The sequence below is a fragment of the Mchenga conophoros genome, linkage group LG20 (genome assembly GCF_057382185.1).
Source record: "Mchenga conophoros isolate Kocher_MC1m ecotype Shallow Benthic linkage group LG20, M_conophoros_male_GT1.1, whole genome shotgun sequence".
In the NCBI taxonomy this organism is placed as follows: domain Eukaryota; kingdom Metazoa; phylum Chordata; class Actinopteri; order Cichliformes; family Cichlidae; genus Mchenga; species Mchenga conophoros.
This window is the reverse complement of record NC_140545.1, coordinates 14,500,417-14,526,797: the sequence shown is the minus strand read 5'-3', so window position 1 is coordinate 14,526,797 and position 26,381 is coordinate 14,500,417. Positions and strand designations below refer to the sequence as shown.

The 26,381-nt window shown below is 41.2% G+C and overlaps 1 protein-coding gene across 5 annotated transcripts in view; it reads right to left on the bottom strand.

Annotated features, from left to right (window-relative positions):
• Nucleotides 1-26,124, bottom strand: part of tns2a (tensin 2a) — a 63,535-nt gene extending 37,411 nt beyond the window's left edge. For 3 of the 5 annotated variants that reach the window (XM_085261245.1, XM_085261246.1, XM_085261247.1), the window contains exons 1-3: nucleotides 25,350-26,124; nucleotides 6,333-6,438; nucleotides 6,149-6,186 (exon numbers count right to left, since the gene is read on the bottom strand). In XM_085261245.1, coding sequence (XP_085117371.1) covers nucleotides 6,149-6,186; nucleotides 6,333-6,438; nucleotides 25,350-25,475 — 270 coding nt within the window. In that variant the 5' untranslated portion in view covers nucleotides 25,476-26,124. The other 2 variants (XM_085261248.1, XM_085261249.1) reach the window with 2 other exon arrangements.
• Nucleotides 26,125-26,381: the final 257 nt, after the last annotated feature.

Here is a 26,381-nt window from a genome sequence, read left to right as displayed (position 1 = left end):
CCATTATACAACTAACCTTTTGTCAGCCAAGTGAGTTGTCCTATAGCAGCCACCGTAGCTAGGATTATGCACTTTGATTGGGAGGGGTAAGAAAACAGAACTCACCTGATTCAATCTGCAATCTAATGACATCTAACAGTGAAAATTTTATTGTAACTTTCAAATTAACAGGTGTGCAGATACAGGCAGTCGACGCCAACAGTGTGCTCAGCCTCATCTGTGCTCAGGGCTGGACTGGGATGGCTCCTTTAACCATGAGCAACTGCTAGTAGCTAAAATGTAGTTTTTAAATTGTCACATACTATAGATGTTTTTTACGCAAACATGAAATTGCCGATATTTTTTGTGCCAGCCCAGCCCTGCCTGTGCTAATTCATGGACCCATTTCTTTATAAGTGAAAAAATACAAGCACACACACACACACACACACACACACACTTTGGGATTTTTAAATAATTAGAAACATTGTGTATTAGACAGGCATATTTAAACAGATTTCAGATTTTATAATCAAAACAGATGTGAGCTGATGATGGTGGTAGAAATTAAAAAAATATATATATTTTTCATCTTCCTATTAATTGAAAATGATTGAAATGGTTGAAAAATGGCAAAGTTAAGGCTGTAAACTGTGAAGTCGAGAATTCACAGTCATGGTCTATCTTATGTACAGTTAATAATTATTCTCTATAATAGTCTTGGGTCTTGCCCTCACTATAAGAAGGCTCCTTGAATGATGTATGAAATACCAGATACAAATGAAGTGAAGTGAAATATGCAAAAGTTCTGAGAACAAACCCATCGGCCAATTAGAACAGCTTATGTCCTAGCTAAGACACACACGCACACACATGTACGCATACACACACACAGAGTGGACTGGCTTAGTCCCAACTTGGCTAAGTAAGCTGTCATGCTTATGGTTTTAACTCTCATCAACAATGCTCACTCGCTCCTTCTCTCGCTTAGTCTGTACTGGACACACACACACACACACACACACACACACACACACACACGAACTGAAAACATGCCAACTTATCTCAGCAATTACCAGAGCTGTCTGTGATAAAGTTCGTTGAGTCAGAAGAGACGGTCATGGTCCCAGTAATGTTAAAATGATGCAGTTGGATCCTGTTATCCTGAATGACTCATGCTGACTACACGAGTATTTAGTGAAATACTGGAACTGCAGGGGGGGAACCAGAGGCCCGGGCTAGACGCCACAAGAATGACTTGCTGCTGATGTCACTGAGGCCCCCCAAAAACAACCTACTGAAACAATTAAAAGGTTTCTTACAGTAAACTGCTGCGATGGATATTTCTTATTTAAGCCTCCCTGTTACAGGAGACTGCTTAAAAGCATGCTGCAGCTGGCATGCTCTAATAGCAACGAGTGACATATTCCTATAGTGACGGGAAGTCTGTAGAGTAACAGGGATGTCGGGGTCAGCTGCATGTTGGGAAAACAGGGAATCTGGTCGACTTTTTGTTTCTGACATTGCTCTAAAATTCCATCCACTCATCGCTTCTGTTAGCCTGCAACTGCTTGATGTTTTTGAGAGTGTCACGTTAGTTAATGCAAAGTTAAAAAAGGAAAGAAAGTGGCAACACAGTCTTTTGAATCCTTCAGGAAATTTGTCACAGTAGAGGAAGTGCGCAGGAGACACTTCAAAGGGTTCTTTTCCTGAAAGTACTTCTATGTTTTGAATTTCCTTATTAGAAAAAAAGAGCACAACAGCAACCACAACTGTCTTGATGAAAGGCTCAGAGAAACATCAGGCGGGTTATGTTGCTCTTCTCCCCCATCCCTGCGTCCTCCCCCACTTCCACTCTATCTGTACTTGATTGTACAGCCTCTTCTTGTAAAGAGAACAGCAGGCAATGCAAACGGCACACAGCTTAGCCTCATGTAAAATATATTTTGACATGTTCAGTGGATGAGAGCTGTGACAAGGACGAGAGACAATAAGCAATCCCAATATGTGGGGGGCGGGGCCAGAGAGTGTAATTACTGTGATATGCAGCCCCACTTTACCAGCATAAGCATACACCATCTGCAGGACGACTTACCCCTAAAACAATGAAATTCCATTCTGAAATGTTTTCCTTTACTCACTGAACTGCAGTCGCAGACAGTCAGTGGTGGAATAATACTTAAAACAGGGAAAGTGAATAACGCTTATCTTGTTCTGCTGAGAAATCTTGCTTCATGTGGATGAAGCAGTACAACAATACACGCATGAAACTGTGAAATGTGCAATTTAATTTATATTTAATTTGGAATATTAGGCTGGCAACATGTCCAGAGTGTACCCTGCCTCTTTTCCCATGACAGCAGGGATAAGCTCCAGCACCCCCATAACCATTAACTGGATAAGCTGAAGAAAAAGTATTTATGGATGGATAGATGAATGGATGGTTGGCAACACCAGTTAGGAAAAAATGTTATCAGATTTGACCTCTTATGACCTTATACGAAGGGTTTAAACAAAGTTAAAACTTTTAGATTGCCTTTGGTTTCAGATGTCAATTCAAAGCACTGCTTACAGTAAGAAACCATCAGCAATCTACAGGAGCTCTTTTCAGTCAGCTCTGTTTTGTCTGATACAGCACATCTGGCAGTCAGCCACACATCCATTGATCCTGCCTGACTGATCACTGGTGGGCGTGACTCGGTTTGGGAACCAAGTAGTTAGCCACCAGCCCGTAGTTTGACCAGCGGAAATGCCTCTTCTTGCCTAATTAGACCAGACGGGTCGATCAAATCGTCACGGGCTGCATTTCACTAATTTTAATCCTTCCTATTCCCACTGTTCCTCTCTCGCCCCCCTCTCTCTTCTCTCCCCGCCATCTCCTTGCCCACCACCCCCTACAAATTCCCTTCGGACTAAATTTTCCACTTGGGATCAAAGATAAGGGAGACTATTCTCTGAGAGAGAACATGGTGAAGTAAAACTGTTTATGGCCTTCTGCTCGTCTCTGTGAGAGTCTGTTCTTTTTAATAGAGACAGAGACGAGGCAGCTGGAGGCTGCTGACCTCATGGGCAAAGAGCAGGGAGCAGAATAACTGAAATTAAAAACATGCAGAGTACAATCACTACCAGTCAATCTTTATGAGATGTAGGTTTATGATTTCTTTTTTTCCCACCGTCACAGAGCTGAATTCTACTCTGACAACATACTGAATGGTGTGGTAAACAGGATGCCTTACAGATGACAGACCTCCAGAAGTGCTTAGGCGTGTGTGTATGCAGGAATATCACACACATACAAACACAGACACACACAAACGGGAGGAGAGGAGAGCTGGGCGATTCAAAGACAATGTAATTGTTAACAAAATCAACGTGAATGGCATGCAAAGTAACTGCTCTAACACAGGTAACTACACCTGTTTACCACAAACCAGGTGACACGCATTAGCTTGTTCATTTTTATTCAGTTTGCTGTGTCACTGTCTTTACTTCAAATATCTGAATTCACATTAGGAAAGACCAATGCCAATCCTTCATCCCTCCTCAAGTCTCTGCGTTATACATAAGGTTAGATAACAGCTAATATGTACAGAGAAGCCAGTCCTCCACACCCTCCCTTATCCGACCTCTCCCTTCCTGGGCAGCAGCGATGGATATCACAGTTTAACTCCCAGTCAACAACCACACATCAAACAGTTATAGTAAGGCTGTTTAAGAACATCCCGATCTTTGTTTTTTTGTAATAAATCTTAAAAATATAAAATATCTGTGGAATAATCAACTTTTTTCCTAATAAATTGGAAAACACTGGAACATTTCTCACCATTTAAAATATGTACTGCTAAATGAGGAGCATAAGTAGCCAAACTGCTGATTTGTACAAATTGACACAAACATTGTAATTATTTTATTCTCCCAAGTCTTTATTTACATTTTTCCCAAAATAATTGTCGCTCGTGTCCAGAGCAAAGGGTTAGGGTTTAAGTTCAGGGCTAGAACTGTGGTTAAAAAAATCACATGACAAGATAAACAAGAACACTGACACAGCCTTTTATGGCTATACAAACACATAGCGCTCTAGCTAGCACCTAGCCTAGCTTAAAAACAGATTAAATCTCTGATTATGTCTAAAGGTGAAGTTAACTGTATCTCTTAATTAACCAGTGAACACATTGTACTGTATTTTGTTTGTCTAAAGTCATTAAAAAGTAAAGTTATATTTCAAGTTGTGGTTTTACATCTAAACACAATCATGCTAGCTGTGCTGCTATAATGCTATGTTGCATTACTTTTAAGTTAAAATAAGAAACCAGCTGCGTTACTGAAAACTCATCTAATCCTTGAAGTTTCTCTTTCACAACAACGCATACAGACAGACAGTTCCTACAATGGAAGAAAACAAATACTATTTTCAGTCAGCCACAACATCAAAACCATCTTCCTATATTCTGTAGGTTCTCAGCTCTGACTGTGAAAGCATAGACACAGATAAGGCCTGTTCCTTCACCTCTGACAGTTTGGAGGGGTAGTTCCACTGGTATAGGAGACTACTGTAGTCAGTGATGTGGTGCAGCAATATTTTAGGTGGATAGTATGTAACAAAGGTTGTTTCCCAGCAGAGCATTCCATTGTAAAGACATTTTTATTGTTCTTTGTTTCACCTGTCGGTGGTTTTAATGTTGTGGCTTACTGGTCTATGTCCACTCTAGAGTCATAACCAACCTATAACTCTGTGCGACCAACACCACAAGCTGTCCTTAAAAAGCTGATTTTACTTTTTTATTGCGTGTGCTGTTTCAAAGCCATCCTTTCATCTCTGAACTCATCCCCAAGGCTCTCCGCAGATAAAAGACAAGAGGACAGAGGGATGCTAGAGGAATGATGCTCGTCTTTGCCACATGCCTTCACCCCTTAGCTTTATCTCAGTCAGCTGCTGCCTGCCAAGGTTCCCTGCCTCAGCCTTCTGCGCCTTTCACATTCTCTCCCTCAGCATCACTCTGTCCATTCATTATGCCATACTTCCATCAATGACTCTTTCACAGAGCCAGCAGTGTGGTGTTCGAAGGAAGGCTCGCAGCTTACATTGAGGAATGCAAATGAACAGGCTTCTTTTTAGAACGGCTCCTGAGATGTCTGCTTTTATAGAGATACTGTCATGTACCTATACCTTTATTTGAGGTAAAAGTTAATCATAAAGTAACATTACCTTTCACTGTTATGCTTTATAAACTTGTGATATTTATTTAGCACGTCGTTAAAAAAACAACAACAAAAAAAGAAGTCTATTTCATGTTATTATCACTCCCATGATCCTCTTCAGCTCAGAATGTGACAGCATTGTGTTTGGACAACCCCAAAGAGTTTCCTTAATGTCATTTATCATTTCAGTGCCTGGGAACTGGCTTAATGAGTACATGCAAATGCATTTAATTTAGTGACCTTAATAGGAGTCAAGTTTACAGCAATTAATATCTGTATCCATCTAAGTTAGACCTCTCCCCAATCCTTGCTCTGGCCATTCAGAATATGTAATTTTTGTTCTTATGAAATTGTTCTTCTAAAAAAACAAAGACAATAATCATTCAAATGACACGTCAAAAACTATTCACATTTAAAAAAGACTAAAAGTCATTTTTATCTTTCTCCAAAACACAGTGTTGGGTAGACTTGGGGTTAAGAAGGGATGCTAATAGTAATTATTCTCACAAAAAATTCATGTGTTGTTTGTTTAGCCATAAGTCCAAAGCCCCAAAACTCCTCAGAAAACTGAACAAATATTTGGGATTTTTCTTTGAAAAGCTGCTGAAGTAGCCTTCACCTCAGTGTTAACCCCGTCTTTGCAATCAGGGGACAGGAATCTTGTTTTTCCACAAAACATCAGGGTTAGGATGAGGACTGTTGCCAAAGTATTTGCTGTCAATCAAGCCCTAAAAACTGGGCTCTCTGACACAACCAGCTGCCACTAATTCTACAATTGGATGCCATGAAATGTGAATAACACACATCATGGAAAACTGGCATTTATCCTTGTTGTGTGCAGTTTTTTGTGAAACATTAAGTAACATAAAAATTTCCTCTGTATTGTAATTTTTGTGTTTAGCGATACAGAATTTATTTTTCTCCATCTAAGTCAAGCCTGAAACTATTTCCTTTGGCGGTCGATCCTTACCTTTGCCTCGCACTTCCTGTGGGTGGCTGTTTTGCATACTGAGAAAAACACGTCAAGTGGGAGGGGGAAAAGAAAACAAAGGTTAGGATTAGTGACCTTACAGTTGTGTCCAATTTCTTTCTTTGGTTTTATTTTTAATAACAACAAAATTAGTGGGAGAAAGTCAACACAGGAGCACTCTCACCTCTGCAGAAGGAGCCCACGTTATCGACGCTCTGCCGACACACACTGCACTGCCGCTTCTTCTTGAAAGTCTTCTCCTTGAAGACGTGGGGCTCTCCTTTGCCTGCCTGCTCACAAACACACACAGAACAAAGGTTTACACTGTATTACATGCCTAATACTGGACTAGACATGCTACTGTTAGAAACACTTAAGAGTCCTTGTTTAACCTTCATCCAAGAGTTTCGACTTGGCAGACGTTCAATGTTTTCAGTCAGTCATCCTTACACCAACTATAGCAGGGGTGTCGAACTCCAGGCCACGAGGGCCGGGGTCCTGCAGGTTCTAGACATCCCCCTGGGTCAACACACCTGATTCAAATGATTAGGTCGTTACCAGGCCTCTGGAGAACTTCAAGACATGTTGAGGAGCTGTGTTGGATCAAGGACACATCTAAAACCTACAGGACACCGACCCTCGAGGCCTGGAGTTCAACACTCTTGAATTATAGTCATTTCACTGCAGCGTCCAGTGTAAATTAATTAATTAGAGACAAATAAAAGATCAAATAAAAGTTGGGTGAGTAAGTTGGTTATAACAGTAGCAGAAGCTTAAAGTTTTAACATGCAGACTTGTGTATGAATGAAGGTGCTGCTTTTACTCCCTTTGCCTCTCAAACTTCTGTTCTGGTTGTGTAACTGTCTTCCAGTAATAATCCATGAGATTCCCGCCCATAACCAACTCTAATCCTTAGTGTGTGTGTGTGAAGATTTGTGAAAAGAGAGGGGAAAAAGCAAACGTATCGAACTAGACAGCTAATTAAAGTGAAAGTACAAGAAAATCCCATCTTTTCTTTCTTACATTTCCAAGTGTACATGTATGTGTGTTTGATTTCATGCGTGTGTGCCAGTGTGGGTACATTAATGTGTGTCGTGTTGTCATTTCCACCCACGGAGTCTTTGTTTCTCAACATGGGATCAAATCTGCATATGACTCTGTGGAGGTTTGCAATACGAATCCATGGGCCAAGTGTGAGGATTGCTGCATAATGGGTCTTATCTGACATCAAATACGAGTCCCTCCCCCCCCACACATACACCGAACACGCACCAGTGCTGTCGTCACCCAGAGTAAACAGCTATATTTAAGAAAGCAATCGTGCTGCTAACGTGTCCATAACGTGTCCATAACGTGTCCATAGCCTTGGATAATTAAAGTGATACAGAGACAAAAAGGGTTTTGTTGCCTCTGCTTGTGCTTTTACTCCTTGGCAACAAAGAAAGGGAGCTGTTTGCACACTTCTTCCATTATCCTGCTTCCCTGGCTCTGTTCTAGGGACCGGACAGTGTTTGGACAGCTGCCTCGCCTGGCATCACCCTCGTGCCTGCTGTGTGCAGCGGCTGCTGGCCTGCTGCTGTACAAGTGTACTGCGACCGCAGCACCTTGGATGGTGGAGGAGGATAGGGTGGGTGGCTCAGGGGCTGGTGTATGTTATATAATAACACATGGCTGGAAAAGCTCATCTTGCCAGTACTTGTGGGTGACGTATCATTTTAAATGCTGGGACTTTTTATTTTATTTGACTCATATGGTCTATTCTTGTTGGTGCTTTTATCACATTAGCAGACCAAAATCCACTCAGATTTCATTACAGTTTAGCATCATCTTATCTAGTCCTGTTTTGACGTATCTTCTGACGCAATACAATGTTGAATACAACAAACGCTCCTTTGCCTTTCCTCGTGACCAGTCTTGCTGCCTTTATGTAATGCACGTTCTATTTCTATTGCTTCGCAGTGACATTCAAGCCCACTGACAAAGCAAGTTAGTTAAACTCCTCCTGGACTTTAGCATGCATCTATAAAAGTATGCAATAGACCTTTAAAATATACATCATTGTACACAAGGGGGCCTACACTGAAATTTAAAAAAACAACTAGTTACTGTCAGCTGAACCACAGCGGTGATGTGGGCTGAGAAATAAACACACTGAGGAAAGGCTGGCAGCATTCTTCCTGTTCCAGACACAATCAAGACCACTATATAGTCCCACCACAGGCAATCGTGGTCAGACAGTGATACGGGGCTCTGCTACTGAATTCTTTGTTAAGGTGTTTAAAAAGCCTCTCTCAGGCGAGAGGACCTGAGGGTAAAAGCATGAAAACCAAGAAAGTGTAACAAAGGCAACACAATATGGTGATTCTATATGCAGAATAACCTCTGTGTAACAAGAACAAGGGCAATGAATGGATACCAAATGTTTGAAGTGTGCCATTTGCTTGGTTTTAAGATTGATTAACTGATTAACTCACAGAGGTTCCAATGTCCTTCTTCAAACTTGGAAGCAGTTGTTGACCAAGCAATCTCATCCCAAGGATCATTTAGTAGAACAAACTCATGCTTTAAGCCAACACGGATGAAAAGTCTTTCAAGCACTATGTAAAACATGACCATCTGCAAACTCATTACCCATGTGATCACAAGCTTCAGTCATGGTACCAAGTTGACTTGAAGTGAGGTGGTTTTGCACGCTGTAATTATTATGACTCGTCTGTTTGCTGTTAAAAGCAGCAAATAACTGCTGTTTCATTAGAGCCCACAATAGATGGCACCATATGCCTCCAACAGAAGAGACAAAGATAATAAATAGTAATCGAAAAGTTAAATATGTGTAATATCTTACTGTAAAAATGATGTTCTTTTACAGTTGCACACAGCAGCTGCTACTTTTGTTTATTAGCCAACTTTCCTTAAATCAACACTACAAGGATGCAGAGGTGGGCGATTCAATTCAAATATCAATCTAATCAATATCAAAGCCAGTAATGATATCATACTTTCTATCCAGTCCAGGATGTAACCCACTGAATTGTGTGAAATTAATTATGTTTTAGAAATGAAACATTATGCATCAGACATACTCTAAAAATCAGCTGTCACACGTCTGTTTTATCGATGTCCTATAGCAGCGGTCCCCAAACTTTTTTTGCACCACGGACCGGTTTATGTCCAACAATGTTTTCACGGACCGGCCTTTAAGGTGTTTTTTCTAATAAATTCAACAAAATAAAACCAGTACCGGTACCCAAAAATAGAAGATTTATTCATAACACAAGGGAAAAGACCCAGGAAAACCGAGTTAACAATAAAATAGATTAAAAAAAAGAAAAGAAAGATAAAACATAACAACAAAAACCCTGAAAACCATGAATTTCACACCTGAGCCGGGTACCAAACGACTCACACACCGGTATCGGTACGTGGCCCGGAGGTTGGGGACCGCTGTCCTACAGAACATTCAAACAACAGAATATCACCCAAAGTGCTTTAGAGACAGGCATGTTTACATTCCAGGTCTCCATAAAACCCCAAATAACTAAAAGCTGAAAGGTCTGTTTTTTTTTCAATAACTAATTATCATGGAAACAGATTTAGTGGTCATTAAAATGTGTTCAGAATTTCCAATAGTGATTCATCTCATAAATCGTGACACACTGCTCCCTTTCCTACATAAGCTGGTTAAAAGTATGACACAAATGACACAAAGCAGCATACAGGTACGCCGATGCTAGCTGGCTAACATGCTAACTTGAGTTGATGCTTCTGGAACACAAGGCTAATATTGCTCCATAACACTCAGTAACCTGTTGATAATTTTTGGTATTTTAAAGAATGTTTTAATCTCAAATTAATAATCCCACATAATGAAATTTGGTAAAGGTACAGTCAGTCATTTTTTGAGGCTTATTTAATAGAAAAGAAAAATGTTATATTTGCTTTCTTAAATAAACATTGAATATATAGAGTATATAGGAAAATACTAGCTAATGTAGCTGTTAAGCTAAATGTTTTATACTGTGTTAGCAAGCTCAGTTTAGCCCCTTTATCTTTCCTTACCCAAAAAATGAGTTTAAAATCACTTAAGAAGATGGTTTGTATGTTAAACAATATGTTGAGGCAGTTTCAGGATATGACAGATACTGCTTTACCTGACTCCTCAGAGATACAGTGTATCTTGCTAATAACATTAGTGTTCTGCTCTATGTAGCGCCTTAATTATTGTGACAACTGTGTTTAGCTACTATTTAACAAAACAAAAAACAAAAAAACTTGTCTAACCGAGCTTAGTACGTCTATTTTGACAGTCACAATCTAAAACAATATTACAGATTAAATTTGCTTTTACCTACATAATATCAGCATTTTCCTAAGCTCTGAAGTTTTTCTTTATTTTCGATGGCTCTTCCAAGTTGGGAACTTATATCTCCCATTATTCAACAACAAATGACTGCATCGTAGGAAAGAGCTAAGCATTAGCCAAAAGCATTAATGTCCATCTGTTGTTAGCATCTCTTTTTCATGTATTTGTAAGACATGCCGCTGCACTGATGGAAAGCTGTGTGCAAACTGAGTTCAAAACTCAAATCTCCTGAAACATTCCCGTCAGCTCAACTTGGGAGTCCAGCAGAGGAAACCACAGTGAAGGAGGTTTACAACTTTGTGTAGGATTACAACAGAAAACAGCTGGTAGAGTCTGAGTGCATGAGCACTAAAAACAACCTGCGATGCGGAGCCTGGTCCCCAGGATAGCAATTACTGTCACTGCTGCACTGGATAAAAAACATCTTCCTCTGGTAAAGCATGTGTTATCCACCATTTAGTACTCAGAGCCCCTAAAGAAACAACTTGTTAGAGAAAAGAACCACAAAACTCTCTGAACGTAATAATAATAATAATAATAATAATAATAATAATAATAATAATAATAATAATAATAATAATAATACCACCAAATCGATTGACTCCGTCTCACTATAGATGCTCATTTTAATCATCACAGTTACTGATGGACAAACCCTTATAAGAATAGGCTACATGTGGCCATTCAAGCTCCAGTCCTAACCAGCTGAGGCCTGTCTACATTTCCAAAGCACTAACAGAAGTTGCAAACATCTACCTGAGACCTCAAGAGGAAAAACTTTGCTCACACATACACACTCACGTGCAGACGTGTATCCCTGCAGACAGCTGGAGAAAACAGACACACGTCCGCTCTCCTCTTCCCGTCCCCGTGTGCTGCAGGAAAGACCCCACCTCCCCCTCTGCAACATCTGCTACGCACAAGTGGGTCCTTTTTCTAATATTTTTAGCCTTTTGGCAGAATAAGGAACGGGGAGTTTAATGTTGTCAAAGAGATGCTTTCTAACCAGAGCTCCCTCCCCTTTCTCACTGCACCTCCTGTCCACCACCACAGAACAGTAGCTGGATTGAACGAGGGAGGGGTTGAACACACAAACAAGACATGAACACAGGCCTACAAATGTAAAAACAAATGCGCACATAGAGCAAGCCATTTGCAGCCACACACACACACCCACACATCTCTGGAAACTCTCTTGCCCCTACCCTTTCGTTTCTTACTAAAAATAGTCTTGATATTTGGACAATGATGGGCATTGTGTGGGAGTGGTTCATTCCTGACAGCAGGACTGGTGACTGTGACCTCGGCATCAGATGCAGATGGCCTCAGTAAGAGGACAGATTGAACATGCCCCAGAGGGGGAAAAGTCTTCCTAGTGCTTTTAGATGAAATGGGATTTTTGTCTTTACATCTTTAAATCATTATTAAAGCCTTTTTGCTGCACATGACATCTGCACTAGAAAAAGGAGCAGGTGTTTCAGAGTATAATCTGGAAAGTACCCGCAGATACGCCTGGGTTTTCAGTATTACTTGTACATCAGTGATTTTAATCTGATAGACTTAGATTGGTTCCTGGACTGTATTCACCAACCCCAACAACACATTCATTGATTTAAACTGCTTTTCTAATGAGCTACAAAAATGAATGTTCATCATTAATTTTGCCATACTTGCAAATCAATTAATAACTGGGACTATATAAAAAGACTGTAAAAGAAAGCCAACTATAGCATCACCAGATAATTTGGTGTTGTTATAGTGACTTAGAGCAGGGGAGTTAACAGGTTTAGAAAATCTACGACCTAGAGAAACAAAAAACAAAAAGTAGAGGCAACCATTTTTAATATTTAGTGTTGTTTTTGAAGGAGGAGTGTAAATTTAAAATTTAATTTGGTGATTTACAGTCGACTCAAATGGAAGGGTCTTTAAACAAGGAATTCAGGCTTGATGCTCAATACTAATAAAAACAGTTCTCAGCATCTAGAGTCTATCTGGAAACTCAAATAAGTTCATTTTTCAACTTAGAATTATACACACAATACCCCATAATGACAAAGTGAATATTCTTACTTGAAAATCACAGCCTTTGCCATGACACTCATAGTTGAACTTAGGTACATCCTATTTTTACTGATCATCTTTCACATATTTTCTACAACTTGGTTGGAGTCAATCTGTCAAATTTGGTTAATTGGACATGATTTTGAAAGGCAGAGTGGCCTTCATCATGCATAAATGGAAGAAGTTTGGTCTCTTCCAAGAACTGGCCATGCTGCCAATTTTTGAGTGATCGAGATAGAACGCAAGGTGACCAAGAACCAGATGCTTCCTCCACAGGACAACCATTTCTGCTGCACTCCACCAATCGGGCCTGTATGGTAGAGAGGCCAGACAGACACCACTCCTCAGTAAAAGGCACACGACAGCCTACCGGGAGTTTGCCCAAAGCCACGTGAAGGACTCTCAGACCATGAGAACCAAAATTCTCTGGTCTGATGAATCAAAGGTTGAACTCTTTGGCCTCAATGCCAAGCATTATGTCTGCAGGAAACCAGGGACTATTCATCATCTGACCAATACCGTCCCTACAGTGAAGCGTGGTGGTCGCAGCATCATGCTGTGAGGATGGTTTTCAGCAGCAGGACCTGGGAGACTAGTCAAAGTTGAGGGAAAGATGAATGCAGCAATGCACAAAGACATCATTGATAGCAACCTGCTCCAGAGTGCTCCGTTCCTTGGTCTGGGGCAAAGGTTCATCTTCCAATAGGACGACTACCCTAAGGACGCAGTCAAGAAACAAAGGAAATGCTTTGGGACCGCTCTGTGAATGTCCCAGAGCCCAGACTTGAATATGACTGAACATCTCTGGAGAGATCTGAAAATGACTGCTCATCCAGCCTGGTGGATCTTCAGAGATTCTGCAAGGAAGAATTGTAGAAACTGCCCCAAAATATTGGGATCAAGCTTGTAGCATCTTACTCAAAAATAATGAGCCTGTAATAGCTGCCAAAGGTGCTTCAACAAAGTACTGAGCAAACACTATGATTACTTATGTGCATGTTGTTTTTGTTTTCATTTTTAATACATTTTCAAGAATTTCAAGCAAATGCATATTTATTTATTTTTTTTTGGGGGGGGGGGGGGGTTTGAGGTGAAAAACAAATATAATCCATTTTGTAATAAGACTATAACAAGACAAAATGTGAAACAAGTAAAGTTTTCTGGATGGACTGTACCTCTCTTTATGGTCTATCAGATTATGAGTTTACCTTACAAAACACAATAACCCAAATTTGTTCAATTGTGGGCATCTAGTATTTACATTATGTTCATTTTATGCACCAGATCACACGGCTTAATGGTCGGTTTGTGACTAACTGTAAACCTAAATCCAACCCTCTACTGAGAACATCTCATGGGTATCTGAGTTCCTGCTTCTTATTTGTTGGCATCAAAGCCTGCATGTGTTATAAGCGCGTGTGTGCATGCATGTGTCCGAAGGGTGGGACAGGCAGTGGAGGGAACAGAGTGACTCCCTGTTCCAGAGGTGATGTCAACATGCTGCCATGATACACTTCCGTTCTCTTGTGGAACTCCTGCTGCAAGCGTACACACAAACACAGAAAGGTCTTATTGCAGCAAAACCACCAACACCCTTTGTTGCATTTGCTAAATAAAAATGTTACCCTTGTACTGCGATGTGGCCTCAGCCAGTGCACGACATTAAGGGATGTAAAGTATGCTGCCGTAGTTCCAGATCTGACACTTGTTTAAGAATCCCTGTTGCAACATCTGCTAGAGTATAAAGGAGTCACTTAGATTCATCCTGTGTTTACGGTGAAGAATTTTCCAGGTGTGAGTGACTAGCTGTTACTGCGGCTTTATATCCAGGGGAACGTGAAACAGCTTCTGTTTCAACCTCTTGACTTGGCAGTGGCCAGGAGGTGCCGCAAGCACACAGAATGTGTCGTTCCTGGGCCTTCAAGCTTCTCAGTTACACCCAGTAATTATAAATATAGTATAGCTGCTGTACACTGAAAACAACCACAGCACTGTACTGCTGGTCACTGAACATCTCCACTAGAGCAGCCGGCTTACATGCTTACACCGAGACAGTTATTTGAACAAGCTACTCAAGTTTTTCCAGAATGCTGGAACGTTTTTTTTTAAATCACCAGCTTCCTCTCTGATCTGATCGAAATGCAGCCCGACTTCCACTTATCTGCACCGAATATAGTTCACACAGGAGAAAAGTGACCAAAGGAAAGGTCGCACAATGTTATCTTGTTATTAATGCGTGGCTGTTTCCCTCATGTTGCAAAGGAAGATAGGAACTCTGACAAGCAGGAATCACGATGTGGAGCCAAAGCTAATTGTATGAACAATCATCAATCACCTGTGTGCACACTATACCTTGCTTTTGAGTTTGCACGATGAAGCCTGTGTGACAGATTTTTGTTCACAGCATCCCTGCAAACACACATGCATAGGCTCCGCATTGGCTCATTGCCACGAGACTGAAAGCGGCAAATTATATTCGCCTGAGTGATTTAAGCCTACTCCAGTGTGAATACAAGAAATTAGTTTTTATTAAAATAAAGACGGTATATTCCACTGGATAGAAATCATTGTAAAACAGTCATTTTGTGAGTCATGAATGAAGAAAAACAAGCAAAAGGAAAGTCAGACTGAAGGTCCCAGTTGCATTTCCAGCTGTTGTTCTTGGCCAATTTATGTTGACACAGCTGGGAATACACTGGGAATTCATTTTTAATAAAATCTATGTGCTTTCCTCAAATTCTTTTAACTAGTTCACGTTTAGAAAGTAAACCTTCAAATACTTTAAATACTGATTTCATTTAACTTCAAAACTCAACGGCGCACATGGTTGAACAGGACAGTATAACTCTGCAGCTGTAAAACGACAATCAAAATTGCATGTCCACACTGGGACATGCATTGGTGTATGGAGCGCACATCAAGCAGGGAGCAGACACTGAAAAACACAGGCTGAAGAAAAGTTCAAGCTAGTTTTTTAACCAAAATGACAACAACAACACTTAAACCAATTTTTGTTGTTTGTTTTGTTGTTTTTTTGGAATTGTGTTGTTTCCGGTTTGTCCTGTTTACCCAAGAAAGTTGGGAAAGTATGGGACAGCTTTTCAAATGAAACGAAAATGTACATTGCTTTTAAAAAAGCATCACGTATACTCAAGATCAGGTATTCCCCGGCTATTTATGTGTGCAGACTCTTAGATATTGCTAACCCTTAAGACTTCTACAGTGCTGACGGTGCCATTTCTTTGGAGCTGCTGTAGTAGTACAGTTCCCATTCTCAGAGGTGGACACCGGACCAGCAAGGGTGGCAGTCTTGCCGCAACAATACCAGTTGCACTGTAAGGGACTGTACAGTGTAAGGAAATCACTGCTGTAAGGAAAGACAGCTTTATGTTCTACAGATTGTGGATGGAACTGGAAACTACTGGGCCCTCTGACCAACACCAGTAGGCAACGTGTGAAGTGTCTTGCCCAAGGACACAGCCGGGGCTCGAACTGGCAACCTTCCGATTACAAGACGAACTCCCAACCCTTGAGCCACGGGCCCCGAATAATTCCTGGCTGGCGCTGACGCAGAAGCGGTGGGGCTATGTGGGGTGGGGGGGGGGGGGGGGGGGGGGGACTAAATGCGTCACATGACCCTATTCAAGACCATTTTATGTCCGTTTAATGAAGTGCGACACATCAAGAAACTTCCCTGAGAAAAGCACAAAGTCCCCGAAATCACTGAAACTTCAATGTTGACTCAATAGCTAAAAACATTAGCGAACATGTGACTGTCAGAGAGCACGCGCAGATAGGTATGTCAAAGGTGTATTGAAACTCTTAATGAATCCCACAAACTTATTAGTTACCGACTTTCTAAAAAAAAAACACATAAATAAAAATAAAACAGTCTACAGACGAAAGTTAACGTAATTTTACATCTAAGCCAGTCAAATTGTCAAAAGTGCGCAACTGCTCAGCCAACACATGTGCATGAAAACCCAGCATCATACACCCACCCAAAACTCCTCCGCGCACACTTACACTGCAGATACTGACTATTAAATCATCAGGAGATCGATGAGCCAAGACAGACTAGATCAGACCCTCGAAACTTTCTTACCAGGGCTTTAGTAGACCTTCTCCTCTTACCTTGCTCATTTTCCCGCTAATCATATCCGCAGGCTTAAAGGCTGCCCCTCATTCTCAGGAAGGCCATCAATAACATGGCCTGGGACTATGAGATAACTTGTTTTCTTTACTCCGGTCCACCCTCTCCAGAGCTGGAACTGCGGGGTGGAGCTGCAAAGCGGGGGAAAGCGTGTGTGGAGTACTATTACTGGAATTTGTAACCCCCGCTGATTGGTCGGTTTCTGGAGGGGAGCGTAAAGATCCTAACTCCCGATTGGCTGAATTAAGCATATTAATATTTCCATTAGAAGCTCTGGAGTGATTGAGGTGTTTAATCCAGACCGCAAATTACAATTCAAGCTGTTTATTTGATCAAATAGTGCATATTTACTGATTATTAAGGCATTAATACGTTTGATTAATAACAAGCATGTAAACAAGCAGAACATGAATGGAGACAAAAATGAATATCATCTACACACAGTTTACATCAGTACGGTTGTAAATGTGTGCAGTTGAAAGGGTTTAAATCTAATCGAGTATTTCTGACACATACGCGAGTGTTGCAGCAGTATTTTTGCAAGCCTTGGCTCTTTGTATTTTTAGCTCTTCCAGCTTAATAACTGTCACATTTCCTGCACTTTACTTGGACCTAAAGTTGTGGTTGTGCTGTCAACCTTTTCATATCCTGAGGGTTATTTTAGCAATAAATACACAGATCAGCATTTCGCCAGTTTGACCTTTCTTTGCAATGTAAACACGCGGATATGCATTGTGCAAAAACGTTCTTATCAATCTTTTTTTCTTTCTAAAAACAAATCCAACCCAGCCTACTGTTTAAAAGTTTCTTTCTTGACTTGAAATGTGTCTGTGGTCAGCACCCCTGTGCCCCACACTAAACCTCCCTGCGCACCAGTATCGACTCAGCTGCTAAACAGTAACTCGTGTGTTAGTAGCGGCACCTAGTGGCCAAACAAAAGAAATACAGCAGGTGAGCCAGCTTCTTTTCCAGGTATTTTATGAACATAACGTGTTTGCAGCTGAGAAAACGCAGGGTGTCTTTTGTTTCAGTATTTGAGCTTCTTATTCAAGCTTTCTTTCTCTTTGTGTGTTTTCTTTTTGTTGTTTTTGGCTTGTTTTTTGTATTAAACCTCAAAAGGAGACCGAAGTCTGGTTTTGTGTGGTTCTAAATCTATTTAAAACAGGAAAACAACCAACTTTCTGGATTACACCCCATACATGCCCATATATTCTTATATGTGGATTCCTCTGCCCTAAACTGTAATCCATAATATTCTCCTGCCTGAGACTGCAAATCCAAACAGCATCATGTCTGCCCGCTGCCTCAGTCCTGTAGTCGCTTCCATATATGTTAGAATGACATTCAGGTATTAAGGCTGTGCAGTATATCCCTACCAATCAGTGCAGAATCCAACTGTGAGTCATGACATGTGCTACAACCCCTCCAGTCACCCACCTACCTACACAATCACCAACTAAACAGCACGTGCAGTAGTGCGGCCAATTCTATTAGCTCATATTCCAAGAATTTCATAATAGAAAGTGAGGATTGGTTTTTTTTAGTGGGGGTTCTTGCAAAGTTTAAATATTTGATAGATTTTCAGCTCCCTCTCTTTGGAGGGAGGTGAGGAGGGAAAGAGGAGGAGATGGAATAAGAAGTGAAGAACAAAGCAGTGAGGTGAAAAAAGGTAGACTAACAAAATGTCGAGGGATCATGAGAGACAGGAAACTGGTGCTTGGGATTGGAATGAGGGGTCGGGCAAAGTGGGGGGGGAGGGTCATGTTGGGGGAAAAGATGGAGAGGAGAAAAGAGGGGGATGAAACAGAAGAGGTGAATTCTAACATTTCTGGCAAACACTCAAACAAATCAGCAAGCTTTTAATGCAAGGTGCTGCACGCGTTCGTTTGACCTGCAGAAGGACAGAATTTTAGAGGCTTGATCATACTCGGAGGCAAACGAGACAAACGGGGGAGCCCAGGCAAGAGGAAATGAAGGGAGGAGGAGGCTAGAAAATGGGGGCTGTGTGGCAAGACGATGGATTGTGTAAGACAGTGCTAAGCCAAGGCCTGATAAGGTGCAGCTGTTGAAGGAGCTAAAGAGCGAGACACAGAGATCCCGAAGACTCGAAAGAGCACGTGTTTGCATTTATTGCGTTGATGAATTCAATAAAATCCTATCTGTCAGCCAGAGCTGCTTAGACATTTGTGGAACTTACCCGAGAGTCGGGCATCAACATTTTTGTGTGGAAGCTAAGAAAATATTTTGTGCATACTTTGCTGGGAGGTGTTTCTTTAAAGGGTGGTGTTGGGATTTGTTGGGGACTTACTGAGGGAGGAAATGGTTTATGTCTTTCCCATTTTCCCTCCATCAGCTTTCATCTGCATGACCACTATGCACAAACACGCGCGCACACATACACACAAAAAGGCATTCCTCAAAGCCTGCGCAGAGTTTGGGACAGATCATTGTTTGCAAGCCACAGCAATCTAGTCTACGACAGCCACCCCCTGAGCCCGGACTTTACACAGGAACTTACCTTTTTCCTTAAAGGCAGGAGTGTGACAATTCTATTTCTCCTCTATTCTTTTCCAGTCTATTCTGGGTTTGGGGGGTGTCTATATTTAACCCCAACCAGTCATTGTTCCTTCCCCTGTTGGGTGTGTGTTTGTAGTGAATGCCTGTGGCTCACAGCCTCTGTATTGGTCATGGCCAATCTAAACTTTGTTGCTCATGAGAAATTATAGGGAAGCTACACAAATACATATAAAAGTGTTGTTGCAATGCCAGGTTTATATATACAGTACTTCAACAGCCAACAACACACACAAGAATAAAAATAGTGTGATTGCATTTTTTTCTCAGAAGTTGACCCCCCTCCCCCCAGTCTGGCTGAAAAAAACAAATTAAATTACTCACTCTCAACTGCGAGGGTTATATCTGATTGTTTTTACAATCTTCCAAAATAGGCAGTTTCATATTTGCACCATTGCCCCTCTGTAATTGCACAATATGAACTTCATTTGATACACTTCATTTGACCTTGTGGGTTGAGTTGCACCATTTCAAAAAGCTACTTTTTGTTACATGTCAGATGGAGTACTTCTGTCAAGAATCCAAAAGAGGACCCAAATGCATACAGAGAAACTGAATGAAAAAATGGTTTATTTAATAAAAAAGGTGAAACCAAGATACCGCAATAAAATGTGCGCAGGAAACAATAGCTCAAACAGGGAGTCCAACAAAGACACTGGGACTGACAAAATAAACTACAAGAACTGAACATAGGACTGACTGGGAAATCAGTCACAGATGAATAAAACTTGTTCTTAAGAACAATTGTACATCTAGTAATGAAACTATTACTTAACAAGAGCACTCAGAGAGCACGACTCCTTCTGAATCTCCTTCCTTATAACTTCGACCTTGGCCCATCATCCCAAGCTGTTATTGGTATCTACCATCACATAAAATGTGAACATGATATATCTTGAAACCTGTTGATGTCAGACTGCTAACAAATACACAAACAAGCAGAATGGATTACATACTCTGTCCCATCAGGGGGAGAAAAAGCCGTCAACCAAGCTGTTTTAGCTAATTAGCCTACAGGCCAGTCTTCAATCTTCCTTTTATTTCAAATATTGTGAAAGTCTAGTTTTAAAATAGCTAACTGATCATATGCAGGTAAATAATCTAACAGTGGACTGCGCTGCAGTGGTTTGAATCATATCTATTTAATAGACTCCATTTGTTAAATCCAAGGTTAATTGTGGAGTTCCACAGGGTTTAGTGCTAGGAACAATTCTATATAAATTAAACATGTTTCCCCTAAGAACTATCATTAGAAGGAATCGCATGAAATTTTAGTGCTATGCAGATGATACTCAGCTTAATCTATCCATGAAGCCAGATGACACAATGGCTTCTTATCATTTACTCCGTTATAAATGCAGAATTAAATTTAAACTCCTTTACCTCACATATAAGGTCTTGAATGATCAGACCTAATCTTAAAGACCTCATAGTACCATATTACCCCAACAGAGCCCTTTGCTCTCAGACTGCTGGCTTACTCGTGGTTCTTAGGATATTTAACTGCAGAATGGAGGCAGACTTCAGCCTTTAGGCCACTTCTTTGTGGAACCAGCACAGTGGTGTGGTGGTTAGGACTGTTGCCTCACAACAAGAAAGTCCTGGGTTTTAATCCAGGGTCTTTTTGTGTGGAGTTTGCATATTCTCCCTATGTCTGTGTGGGTTCTCTCTAGGTACTCTGGTTTCCTCCCACAGTCCAAAGACATGCAGTTAGTGGTTAAGTTAAATGGTGATTCTAAATTAGCTGTAGGTATGAATTGCTGTCTGTCTCTCTGTGTTAGCCTTGTGACAGACTGGCAACCTGTCCAGGCTGCCCCCACCTTTGTGCTATTGCAGCTGGGATAGGCTTCAGAATTCCCAGAATCCTGAATAGGATAAGCGGGAGAAAATGGATGGATCTCACTGAGTGCTTAGTCATGGGGGCGTTGTCTGATTATTGAGGTTTTCTCTCTGTTATTATAGGGTATTTACCTTTTGGCTGTTGGACATGGACATAATGTGTAGACTCTCAGCTTTCATTTGAGGGTATCCACATCTAAATTGGATGAAGGGTTTTGGGGTTTCAGCTCCTTAACATGTTCCACCCTCTTTTTAAGGGGACCAAAGGTAATTGGACATTGGACTCAAAGGCTATTTCATGGGCAGGTGTGGGCAGCTCCTTTGTTATGTCATTATGAATTAAGCAGATAAAAGGCCTGGAGTTGATTTTACGTGTGGTGGTTGCATTTGGAAGATATTGCTGTGAATATACAACATGCGGTAAAAGGAGCTCTCCTTGCAGGTGAAGCGAACCATCCTTAAGCTGCAAAAACAGAAAAAACCCATTCGAGAAACTGCTACAATATCAGGAGTGTTAAAATATACAGTTTGGTACATCCTGAGAAAGCACTGGTGAACTTCAGCAATGGAAAAAGACCTGGACACCCACGGAAGATAACAGTGGGGATGATCGCAGAATCATTTCCATTTTGAAGAGAAACTCTTTCACAACAGCCAGAAGCAGCCAAATGAATTCTGAGGTGTTCAGAGAGATACTGTCTGCTCAAATCCAGCTTAATACACTCAGATTGATTGGGGGGCGTTTCCTAATACAGATAGACAATGACCCAAAGCACACAGCCAATGCAACCAAGGAATTCATTAAAGCAGAGCAGTGGAATATTCATGAATGGCCAAGTCAGTCGCCTGATCTTAACCCAATTGAGCTACATTTCACTTGGTGAACACTAAACAGCAGAGCGTTAAAAAGGAGGAAACAAGGGATCTGGTGATGTCCATGAGTTCAAGAAATAAGGCTGTCATTGCAAATAAAGGGTTTTCAACCAAGTGTTAGAAATGAAGATTTTATTTTCAGTTATTTAATTTGTCCAATTACTTTTGAGCCCCTGAAATGAAAGGATTGTGTTAATGCAATTGTTTTGTTCAACCCACTGAATTAAAGCTGAAAGTCTGCAACTCAACTCTATCGGAGTTGTTTCAATTAACATTGATTGTGGTAATGTACAGAACAGCAATTTGAAAAAAAAAAGTGTCTGTCCAAATATTTATGGACCTAACTGTAAATAACACCGAATTATATGAAAAATCATTCCTACATTCTGAAGGTTGTGTCATTTATGTCATATAAGTGGAACCTGAACAACATGTTCCTCAGCTTTGTTTTGACCTAATATGAAATTGTTGTGTTTAGGAAGGTAAATACTGCACCGGGGAAGACAGGACCCTGTGAACACGGATACGTCACTGTCATTACAGTTACTTCCTGAGTATTTGTGTCTGCTTGGTTTCACTCAGAACCTAAAATGATATTTGGCTACATCAGTGGGAAACTTGGCCTGCTGGTGTAGCTAGGGGAAAAGTCAGAGGACCACCAAGTCATTAGGAATCACTCTCCAGGAACCATGAACATTGACAACAGAATTCCCTTGAATCCCTGCAAAAGGTACTGAAATGAAGGGTAGGAATCATAGACTAACTAAAGAAACAATACTGATGATATTGTCCTCAATAAAAGAGGTTTCACAATAAAGCAACTTTATGTTGTATCACATTAACTGAAGAATTAAAAAATACTACTAAATTGCCAGTATATGTAAAATATATGTGATAACGATGCCTGTGCATTAGCTATTGTATTGCAAGAGGAAGTAACATGATATGTCATCTAAATGCACTGTTCAACACCAAACTGAAATATTTCACTGTGGACCAAAGTAGCTGACAGACTGTTGGTTTGTAGTCATGCTGCTAACGTGGCTCAAAGAAACCCTGCTTTTCCCCTTCTTTGTCAAAGGAAGCTGACACAGAGTACATGTCATATTAGATTTAACTCCCAACTGATTTCATTAATGACTCTCAGACTCTGTCCCTTGGCTGTGCCTGTGGGTAAATTAAACACATCTTTATCAAGACACCTGCCAAGATAATAAGACATTTAACTTTCAGCACCAGTATGCTCTAGCATGCAATCACAACACACTATGAGACAACTCAGAAAGGTAATTTTATTATATGGAAATCATGCTGCTCAGGATCATCACACAACAACAGTGCTTGCTGCTTTGCTTTTTTTCTAAAGAGAACCACATGTACTGCTGACTCTCGCTGCCAGGAGTTGTTTAGTTCAACAAATCATCTTTAGAATGTTGTTTATTGACGCTGAGCTACTCTCAAGATCTGCAACTGTCCAATAATCGCTGGACGAGGAGGTCAATTTGGCTCTGTCGAGTATTTTTGGAGCATTCTGAGCACAAGTGAATGAGAATCTGAGAACTACATGTGGACCATAATATTTTTTGTTGCTAAGTGTTTCCAGTAAGTACTTGGCATGGGTTTGCTTAGGAATGTATATGCGTGATTCTTGCCAGAGTATAAAGGCATTAAAACCTCATTTATATTCGTCAGGCTCTCACACATAGTTGCATCTGGACTGCAGTACCCGTCACATGGATGCTAGTTCAAATCTGAAAGTCCCCAAGAAGTGAAAAACAAGTTTATATATATAAAAAAAAAATAGACCATAAAAATAGATAAGGCAACTACATCCTCCTACTCCTTGGATAATTGGGATCTAGCTTGTTCCCACACCCATGCAGTGGGGTCAGTCACAGCAGGATGACGTAATCCAGAGGGCTCCACATTCCCACACTGCTCAGCATGTGATATGGAGCCACTGGGACCAAAAGCTTGTACACACATGCACAGATGCAAAACAAAAGGGGATGGATGCATGCAACCCAGCAGACTTGGGCACTGTAAACAAGTGTTTGAATCTGCACGAGCCCCAGCATGATATGAACTAGTGATCAGAGATCAAGCTTCTCTGTGGCCCTTTAAGATCCCCCCCCCTACAGCCAGCTAGCCTGCCTCTGTTTACATGATGGTAACTCCCAAGCAGTGGAGGCTATCACAAAAGTGCTATTGTAGCTGCACAGCTTGAAGATGCCAGTGTCATCCTCATCATCTTTTAAGACAAGTCACACACACACACACACACACACACACACACACACACACACACACACACACACACACACACACACACATACAGAGCCTCCTTGTAGGGAACCAATATAAACAGCCACTTTTCCTATCTTTGGATCAGCACGTGTCTGTGACTCAATCAACAAACATTTCACTGTGGTGCAACACTAACGTTGCAGTTCACATTGACCTTTGACCCCTCTGCTTGCCAGTGGGTTTTAAAAGTATAACAAGTGAAGAGCCCTTGTGCTGTTCTGAGAGGGAACTGCAGTAGGATGCTAAAATTATTAAATCGGCATACTAATAATAATAATGATGATTTTATGCTGTTTTGTTGTTTCTGTGATCAGAAAAACATGTTATGTGTGTGTAAAAAAGGTAAAGAGGCCATGGTTCTATGTGTCTGCACTAAAGCTACATGCTAACTGGTGCATGGTGAAATGACAGTATGCTGATGTTTAGCAGGTGTAATGTGAACCTGTCACTATAGGCAGTTTAATATTTTCTCATTAGCACAAGTTCAGCATATAGCTGAGGTAGGCTGCTATATTATTAGCTACAGTAGGCAGGTTTTTGCTCATGAATGCCCTCCTATTGAAAAGTAAGGGGCTAATCAAAATGATTACAGAACCTGTTTAGTATGATCCTAATATTAGTGACAGAAGAAAGGGCCTGTCGTTTTTCAGGGATGTTAGGATTCATCCTTAAAAGAATAAGATAAATATTTAACATTTGATATATTTTAGTCTGGGTCAAAATGGAAACCGTGATTTAGCAACATTTGTTGGGATACTTTAGTGGATAAGTAGAAACCTAACCTAATTTTAAGTTAGAAATGTAATGGACGTTAAGATTCATCCTCAGATGGCCATGGATATTTGTATCAAATAAATATTGAAGTAATAAGACATTTTAGTCTAGACCATGGTGGGAATAAGAAACAGACTAGAACCAAGCTACCGTAGTCAGAAATCTCTGCATTGTGACACCTGACGTCTTGTATATGATCTAGGAAGGGCATGCTCACAGAGATTTATGTACAGTTTCATGAACATCACCACACTGACCTTTGTAAGTCTCATCCTGCCACTCTCACTCCTCTCCAGGCTCCTTTTCAGAGATGAGTTTCTGACCACTGGCACCGGTTGCACCTCTTCCTCCCCGCACCAGTCTGAACTCAGGACGCAACCCATATAGGTGGACAGGGACCTGGACTTGGGGTTGTTTTTCACCTCCTCTCACTCTCTCTTCCTTCTGTCCTTCCTCCACCTCCTCCACTTTCTCTCCGTGTCCTCGTCCCCTCGTCCTCTAAACAGGCTCCAGGCTCCCTGGGTTCCTGGGCAGCTGTTTTTGTCAGCTGGAGAGGAGGAGACGGAGGCCCTTCCCCTTTTCCTGGCTCTTGATCAGCCCTGCTCCGGGGACAGAGGGAAGGATACACTCTGCCCCTCTCTGCTCACTTTAAAAACACCTCTCTCTCCAACTCTGTCCTGCTGCTTGTGGACTCCCCATTTTTCCTGCCTCCGCCCCCTCTCACTGCTCCTCTTTGTTTCCCACACGCAGTTGCAACCACTCAACTTTCTTGAGCACACCTAGGCCTCCAATTTTTCACCCTATTTCTTTGTGCCACTCAATCACACTCTTCACATCCCTCTGCTCTGTGCTCTCACTCTTGATCACTGTTCAGATATGAAGACTCAATGTTTCATCTTCCCATCTTGTGAAGCTCCTCTGTTTTTTCCTTATGCCTCTTCTTTCCTCTTGTTTTTTCCCTCTTGTTGTTTTGCAGTCCTCCCATCCCAAGAACACGTCTCTCCCTTCCTTCTTACTCCCATTCCTCCTTCTTCTACCTCTTCTGCCAGTGTTGCCTCACTCTTACATATACAATTACCTCTCTGTTCTTACCCCCACCCATCTCTCCTTCTTAGCTCCCCTCTGTTTCCTGCTCCCAGATACAGACAGACTCTCCTTAGCCTGTGCAGCACATTGTTGGTATTGTCCAGAAAACAAGTAAGAAAAACCCTCTCAACAGTGAGGGCAGCTGTCAGGATGCTGCTGTGCAATGTAGTGATTCAGAGTGCTCTTAGCTTTTGTTAGACTGA